Source organism: Artibeus jamaicensis, unplaced genomic scaffold, assembly GCF_021234435.1.
Source record: "Artibeus jamaicensis isolate MK-2021 breed Jamaican fruit bat unplaced genomic scaffold, CSHL_Jam_final scaffold_369, whole genome shotgun sequence".
NCBI lineage: Eukaryota > Metazoa > Chordata > Mammalia > Chiroptera > Phyllostomidae > Artibeus > Artibeus jamaicensis.
This window is the reverse complement of record NW_026522042.1, coordinates 4,697,392-4,706,156: the sequence shown is the minus strand read 5'-3', so window position 1 is coordinate 4,706,156 and position 8,765 is coordinate 4,697,392. Positions and strand designations below refer to the sequence as shown.

The 8,765-nt window shown below is 42.0% G+C and overlaps 1 protein-coding gene across 1 annotated transcript in view; it reads right to left on the bottom strand.

The window, feature by feature from the left end:
- Window positions 1-1,316: 1,316 nt before the first annotated feature.
- Window positions 1,317-8,765, bottom strand: part of EMB (embigin) — a 40,630-nt gene continuing 33,181 nt past the window's right edge. Inside the window, exons 6-10 of the mRNA XM_037145109.2 lie at window positions 8,451-8,578; window positions 5,815-6,094; window positions 5,002-5,035; window positions 1,981-2,035; window positions 1,317-1,428 (exon numbers count right to left, since the gene is read on the bottom strand). Of these exons, the coding sequence (XP_037001004.2) occupies window positions 1,408-1,428; window positions 1,981-2,035; window positions 5,002-5,035; window positions 5,815-6,094; window positions 8,451-8,578 (518 nt within the window). The 3' untranslated portion in view covers window positions 1,317-1,407. The remainder of the gene's footprint in view (window positions 1,429-1,980; window positions 2,036-5,001; window positions 5,036-5,814; window positions 6,095-8,450; window positions 8,579-8,765) is intronic.

The window sequence follows — 8,765 nt, the reverse complement described above, 5'->3', positions numbered from 1 at the left end:
TAACATTAGTCAGGATGCCATATAAATTACAAATTTCACTACCAGAATTTTATTGCAATTTTCTCAGACAACACATAGCATAAATGTCTATAAAGTTTTTTTAACTCATTAAACTCCTCTTGCTAGAATTAGAATGCCAATTCTAATGCCCTAGTCACCAAGAACTGTGGGTTCCTTGCCAACACCCCAAACTGCCCTCTTCTTCCAACCGTTCTGCGAGCCGTGGGACACAGGACCCCCACCACCAAGACACTCAACAGCTTCACGTCATCGTCTTCAGCCCAATCCAGTATTCCGCAGCAGGATTCTAATGTTCTCATCAAAGCCACTGACGAATTTTCATGTCTATTCAGAGTTCACGTGGTTTGGTTAGAGTGACTTTATAATATTTCAGTTACATATGCGAGGGCTACTGAGTAGTCTATCCTTGAAGAAAAGTCTAAGGCATTCACGGCATCACAGAAGCACTCCACTACTCCTGGATTTTAGACAGAAGAGTTGGGGTGGGGGGCAGTAATAGTGCATTTTTAGGTACTGAGCAAGCTGCGGACACCAGGGGACCAGGCACCCAGTCAAAGATGCCAGGAAACCATGAACCTCACAAGCATTCTCGCAGCAGTGCCGTGTTATGACGACATGGCCCTGTGCCCAACATCAGTACTCGATGGATTCAGGAAATCCCAAACCCGTGGCTTTAAAGAAATGCTCTCAGTAAAGACTAAGCATCACTTCCGCCCTGTGGGGAGCAGTGCAGATGCACGGGACACAGACTGGGACAGATGCTTCCGTGGTGATGCAGGTTGGGGAAGCCCATGGTTCTATTTCCTCACCCTAAACCAGAATGTTTGGAGGAAAACAGTGTTCTTCTTGTAGCTGCAGAGAATAACCATCCATAGCAAAGGCGAAAAGTACTCACTTCCTAGTAAAGACACACTTTGCTTTGAGGTGACAGAAGGATGCATTTTACATGACTATTATTACAGTTTTATACATAGTAAGCGCAATTAGGGGGAAACACTTTTCAAGGCAAATGGCGAAGGCTTCCTTCTTAATGAATTCTTTGGTTGTAAGCAGGTCTTGAGTGACAGTAGCTCTATGAACTATTACCTGGTTTTGCTGGTGTCTGGTCTGTGTTCCCTGAGGACCAGATGAAATTATTATCCTGGGTTAAAGCTCCTAGAACATATTTAATACAATTTACCTTGCTTTTATGTAAATAATGACAGAACAAAAACATCTTTAGATCTGAGATAGCATCTATTATTCATGAAGCTGCTGCTGAACATGCTGCTTAAACTCTTTATTCTTTTAAAAAATAAAAGCTCAGATGTTCTTAACAGGAAGCATAGAAAAAGCAGGAATACAAACTCTTCATCCATCTTCCCATGACTATTGGCACGGTGCTTCTCATTCACTGGCCACAGATTCCTGAGCCAAATAAAACACAGTGAAACTTCATTAGCATGTCCTGGTTAGCATGAGGTAGTGACGGCATCATTTTAGCAAAGCAAAAACTGCTGGGAAGGGGTGACCCAAACTATTGCTAAAACCAACCGCTCCTACTCAGCTACTGGGGGGAAAATACTGATGAATCACAAAAAGATAATATGAACCAAAACTATGGGGATATGTAAGAATAAAAGAGAAATCCAGAAAAATTGAAAGGGGGGAAGTAAGAACTACATGAAAAATTGTAAAAGATACCAGCTCATGGTGACAAGAGAAAAAAACTATATATAAGCAGTGCAATAAATTTACTTTTAGATTGGTTCTCTGGTGGCAGAAAAAAGTCATTTATTTTTGTATGACCATATCTTTTCCCCCACAATATTGTAAACAAGCCTGCCCAAGCACATAGTGATTGACTAGGTCTTTAATGAAACAAACAAACAAACAAACAAACAAGTAGCTGGATTAATAGACAGCCTATGTGTAATGGATTTTACCTTTTACTTAGAACACCATTTAGAAGTAACTTACATTTTTTCTGTGCCTGGGGACATTATTTTCTATACCATTGCTATCATCTGATTTCCTGCATTGAAAATAAAAAAGAAAATCACTAGATGTTTACACTGCATAAAATTAAGTCAGTAACCATCCGTCTCCCGGCTACCAGGTTAATGTGAGAGGTAATTACAGACAGAATTCACTCTTAAAAATGTTTGACTCATAATGGTGATTGTTTTTATGCCATCGATTTTGTTGCCAAAGACGACAGTGACAAAGGCCTGTTTATTTTACTTGGAGGGAGGGTTGCTTCTCCCTGAACGTGGGTGGGGGCTCGGGGATATGGCTGTGATGCGTGTGTTGTTTCAACAAATGTAAGATAATGGCCCATTAGGAGCTCAGCCAATATGTGAGATACAGGTGCTGTAATTTGACATGTTTATTACATTGAATTAGAGGCTAAACATGGTTCTTTATCTACCCTGTGTGCATCAGAGCAAGGATACAAGTCTGGGCTTCAGATTCTGGAGACAAGAGTGACTAACCTAGCTAACGAGGACGTATAGCGTGCCCTTCCAGGTCTTATGGGCAGCTTCGGGCTCATTTAGCTATTTAACATCAGAGGATGAATTCAACCACCAAATCAATTACATTAGAACCTTGGGGGCGAGTCAGATAGACAGGACTTTGTGGGTGAAATGTCCCAGTGAATCAGATAATGAGGGAGGGCCTTGTTGGACCATTTGAATGGGTATTCAGGCCAGCCTGTTCAGATGTTACGTGTTTAGAGGCATTTTAAAAAATCATTTCACCAACAAATCACTGGTTTCTAAACACGCATGTATGTAAATAAACATTATATATAAAATATATTGATACATAATATTTATTTTCTGTCAAAAATAAATTTATCTCCTAAGAATTCTGGAAGAGCATTGGCAAAAGGTTGGTCCAAATGAGTTCAAGGACCTTTGACCCTTGCGTAAAATCTAAGGATAAAGCTGTAACCCACAGATGAGAAAAATGAAACAGTGATCTCAATGGAGCAGTACAGGATGTAAAAACTGATGGACAATATCCCAATTTCAAAAAATCAAAAAAAAAAATTAAGGCATCGTACTAGAAATCGAAACACTCCAACAGTGCTGATACTCTAGAAAAAATATTTTTAAAGTATTTCTGAAATAGAGTAGGCTACATGAATGGGAATTGAACCATTGAGAAGTGATGGCCTGCTTCATGCTGTTCGGGTACCAGCCTTTCAGAGCGTGTCCTAAATAGACTCGCATGTGCTGAGCCCGGAGCAGCCCCCAGGTCGCCGCGAGGGGATGCTCAGAAGCACCTGGGAGGCTGAGCTGGTGGCTGGAGGGAGAGCCAGGCAAAGCTGGGATTGTTCAGACATCACAACGACTGTCAAGCATTTCATATAGCTTGAAGTAGAAGAGAGGGACTCTATACATGAGAACCAGAAGGATGAAGAGTTCACATGAATATAAACAAGATGTCCAGGTTATCCGGAAAGAGAGGCGATTAGTTCTCTTCCAACTGGGAGCGTGTGATTCTATGACAATACTTCTATTCCTGTCTGGGGATACAGGACTCCCGATGTAATTATTTAATGGCCTTAATTTAGAACTTCGTAGAGCATTGACTCATTTCACCTGCCCTATGTGAATTGAGTAAAAACAACTGTGTTGAATAATGTCTACAACTATCTAAATGACAAGGGCACACTCATGCCCTACTCTTTGAGCGTGGTGGCTACAGCACCCACACCTCAGAGCTCCTGCCTGCTGACAGCAAGAAAATTTAAGTGCAATTTTGTTTTGGTAACAGTTGGCTAGGCCTCTAGTTTCTGCTGTCCTCTGGTCTCATTTTCCTGGTCTTCAGCCCTTGACTCTATACTCAGATTTTTTGAAGTGTCATTGACATAAATACTGTATTAGTCTCAGGTGCACAAGATAGGGATTCAACATCTGTATACCTTACAATGTGCCGCCACAGCAAGTCCAACAACCATCTATCCCCACACAAAGTTATCATGATATTATGGACTATTTCCTCTATGCTGGGCATTACAGCCCTGTGGCTAATGTATAGGCCTAGAGAGCATTATGTGAAGTGAAATAAATCAGAGGAAGATAAATACCGTAAGATTTCACTCATAGTGGGCTCTAAAAAAGAAAACAAATGAACAAACAAAGCAGAAACTGACTCAGAAGCAGAGAACAAACAGACGGTTGCCAGAGAGGAGGGGATGGATGAAAAAGATGAAGGAGAGGAAGAGGTACGACTTCCAGGTATAAACCAGATGTCGCTCAGATTTCCACCCTGGCCTAGGCTGCCTCTGCCGCTGGGCTCCATCAGCCGGTGCTCAGGTTTGGAGGAACTGAACTTCAGCTTCAGCACACCAGGCCCATCCCCATAACCTCTGTCCCAGCCCTTGTCACACTCAGCTCAACACAGAGGGGGCTGTGCCAGCCCGTGGCACAAGCTGGGTGCCTTCGAAAGTAATGGCTGATGGAATTCTAGGCCAGCTGTTTTCAACATGACAGGGAATCTGCATCAGTGATTGACATGTGGGAGAAATGCAGATGCCCAGGCACCAAGCCCAGGGAGTTCAGACCTGGAGACCCAGGAAGGTCGGGGTCACTGAGCACCCCGAGTGATCAGAAATGCAACCAGGGTTGGGCATCGGTGCATCGCACCACAGCGCTTCCTTGTGCTTACTGATCCCCTTCTGCACACCAAATCCCCAGCCCAGGCACTTTACAGGTGTAATACCCTGTAATCCGACGGCCCTGTGTTGTAAGTGCTGACGTTAAGCCCCCTTTCTGAGGGGAAAAGGGAAGCACAGAGAAGTGGAAGTCATGGTGCGGGACAGCCCAATGACAGCAGGCAAATTCCAGGCGTCTCACCGCAACAGGGACAGAAGGGAACACACACGTAACACACCCGGGGGATTCCCCCCAACTATAAACATTTCATCCTATTTCATGATTATCTGTGTTTCTCTCACGTGAAAATGAATCTAGAAAAACTGCTACTTACAGCTGTTCAATTTGTTCGAATTCTTTCCCATCATCTGTGTAATGAAGGAAGAATATAAATGTTAATATTAAGATTAGTTTATGATTCCTATGGAGCAGTACGTTCGATTCAGCTTTCCCCCGAGTTAGAGACACGCTGTGCTGTTTTCCCCGGGGAACGAGAGACAAGGGACACGGGACAGCTGCGCCTTCCTGCTCTCACGCCTCACCTGGCATTTCCACTAGGCAATGTCTGCTGCCTCGGATTTTCAAGACAGGGTTGATTGACAGATTAATTTAAAAGTATTGAAGTTATTAAAAATGTAGTGCAAAATCAGGAAAGAATACAGAATTGAAGATAACTTTCCTGAGAGGGGGCCATTGGTTTCTGAACCTGCAATCTATCAGGTGGAGCCTATGAAAACCAGCAACTAACAGGACAGTGTCTCTTCCATGAGAACTCTACAATGCATGGTAAAACAATTTTAAGTGAGTCATCTACCTGAACAAGTAATTGTTTGCCTTTGATATTAAGCTACCACAGAATTTCCCAATGTGCAGTCCACGACCAAAGCATCTATCTCCTTAACTGGTGCGTAGGGACCAGTAACGCCAAAGGAAAGGTGGGAAGGTCTATTTTAACACTGAAATAGTTTGGTGAGTTGAAATAGGAAGACCATTGACACAAGCTCATAGCTCACCATCACCACTGATATTAATATAAATATCACCCCAAAGAACAAAAACTAGATTCCCCCCCCAAACCCTAAAGCCCCTGTAATGTATTAAGTCATAACATGAGAATGTTATCTAAAAAAATTAAAACAAACCCTACCTGGGCGGTTCTTTTTCTTTTGGGTATACATTTCACAAAGCAGAATGATAGTCACTAAAATAACCACCTCCGCAGCTATTGCAAGAAACGGTTTGAGGGGCACCAGGTAACTCAGCACAACCAGCTGGAGCTGGTCTTCGATCTCGCCCAACGGGAACTCCGCGTGGCACCTGTAGGTCCCCTGGTCTTCCTCAGAGAGGTTCATTATCTTGAGCCTCGTTTCATTGACACTCGTTCCATTGATCACATACTTATCGGTCATTTGAGCATCAAGCGGAACCTAATAGAAGGAGACATTGAAACCCATTCCTATCATACTGCATATAAGCTGCACACCCTAAATCTGGGGTGTCCAACCTTTGGGTGTCTCTGGGCTGCACTGGAAGAAGAAGAGTTGTCTCGGATCACACATTCAATACAATGTGACATGTAATGATACACAAAGAATCTCATCATGTTTTAAGTAAATTTACGATTTTGTGTTGAGCCCCGTGGGCCGAGGTTGCACACACCAGCTAAAGGGTCCAGTTTGGAGCAGACGCTCTAAGATAGTGCCGAGGAAACTGCTTAGCGGAAAAGGGCACATTAAAATTTGTGAGAAGTTATGCATAACAGAGCTGGAGTCCTGTCAGAGTTGGATCTCTGAAGGGCATCAAATGCAGGAGAAGTAAACTTTGTTTTGCATACTTAATTAACACCAAAGGTTCAAAACTGCAGCATGTAGGTCATCAGAGGCAAATGTAATGTGAGGATTAAAAATACAGAAACCCTCCAGCCCTCTAGGCTTCACGCTCTAATTCCTGACTGGCTGTTCAAAGAACTTCCTCCTTCACAAGCACAGGCATACATTAAATGTGGGATTAAATTAATGAAGCTATCAAATCTGATTGTTCCGACAATAGAGGATCGCTGGCTCCTGACACTGGGAGGTCCTCCAACCAAAACTGAAGAGGAAACCTTCAGGCCTTTAAAGATGGTGCGTAAGGACTGGCAGAAAGCCCCAGTGAGTCCAGTGTATGCGGTGGTCTGCCCACTCTCTGTCTTCTCACATTGGAATTTTCTGTCTCTCTCAGGCACGCTAGCTTCTCAGGGATTCACTGGGTTTTCCCAGTCACTGAAGAGCCATCTTAAGCTGTTGGGGGCTTATTTATTTGATCCATTTAAATTAAATTTTACTCCCAGGCTGCCCTCAGGGCTCTATCACTCACCTGCACTGTTCAATAAACGTTCATCTGCAAGCATTCTCAGAGGTGGTCCAATGAGGAGCTCTGTGTGGGTCTATTATTCACCCCCTAATTGTAGTAATACGCTCTCTGTGCACAGCTACCTGTGAAGATGGACACAAACGCATCCTCTCTAACTCAGTGATGACTCAGAGCACCAGCAATGGGCCTCCCAGGTGGTCGATTCCGGTGCAGCTGGTTCATCAGCATCTTGAAAAACCACTTAACCTACACCCCGTTCCTTGCGTTTTTCTCACATCCTAATATGACCCATGCTGAGGGCCAAGTTTAGAGAAATTTAGTAGAGCAAATGGAGAGAAGCACAGATGACATTTGAAAAGGTAACATAATTAGATACAGGGTACCTTTGTCAGTATCAGATACGCATTAGTAAATTAAACTGTGTATTTCCAAACCACAGTGAATATTTTTACAAGTTTACATTTTAAAAAAATATTTGTATACGAAAAGTGATTGCCTTTCCCAATCATCACCAAGATAAGCAGAAACAGTAGTGGTTTAAGTCTACTCCTAAATGACTCGGAACTATTTCTTTGAAAAATCAAACCAACAGTACAGAATCAGCCACTGTACCTTCTTAAGTCCCTTCTCTCTCCTTCAACAGTACGAATTTTGTCTCAGAAGGAAGTTAATATTTCATGGTACGACCTCTACTGTCTCGTCCTGTTCCTTCTAGAATTACAGCTGGCCTTCGCAAAGAAGGCTTCATTTCCATGATCCTTAGCAGCAGGGCAATAGATGGTGTCCCCTGAAGGGCAATTTCTTAAATGTTTGTACTATTTGAGGCTATTTCAAAGGAAGAAAGAGAGCCGGAAGTGACTTCTTGAATACTCCCGTTTTTCTTAATATCGGCTCTTTCAATAGCCATTAATTCCTTAATAAGAATATTAAGTATTTGGCTTCCCTTAAGTCTCTGCGAGGTCAAAAAAAGGCCAAAGAGGGTTAATAAAATAACCTAAGACCTAAATTCAATTACCAAGGTTTCATTCTGTTCTCTAGAGACAGAAGCAGGAAAAGAAAAAGGACTCTTTTTTTCTAGTTACTTTCCTGAAACAATAAAAGAAAAAGGATCTTTTTTTGTTGGATTGTTTCTAAGGTCGTCAGTGAAAAACGACTTATTTTTTCCTTTTAACCTCCTTCCAAAAAGTTTAAATGCATTGCTTAAATCTAAAAAGCAAAGTACCAGCTAATGAAACAGTACATTTGCAGATGTATAATGCCCTAAGCTAAAAACATCAATGACAGCTGCATGTACCACTGTTCTCTCTGTATGAATACATACTAAAGAAAAAGATAACAGACCTATAAATAGTCCTAGGAATTCTGAGGCTGCTATAATCTCATTATTTATGAAGTAATTTTTTTCTTCTACTCAAAGAAATACGATCTTACCTGCACACTCCCGTTACTGCTGTACCAGGTCCAATTTAGAGGAAAACAACCTTGGCATTTACACATCAAGACCGTGGAATCCCCCACATAAGTGATCAATGGTTTGTTTTTGCCATGAATTTCAGGGACTAAGAGAAATTTAGAGAAATGCATATTACTGAAAGAGTTTGAGTAAGGAGGATGTATTCAAGTTGAAGTTACTTTCTTTTGTTTTCTCATTAATATGACTTTAGTTTTAGTTCTATAAAAATGAAACTAGTTATAATAGTCAGGGTGTATAATAGAAACAGTTAGGTAGTAGATAGCTAAATGTAA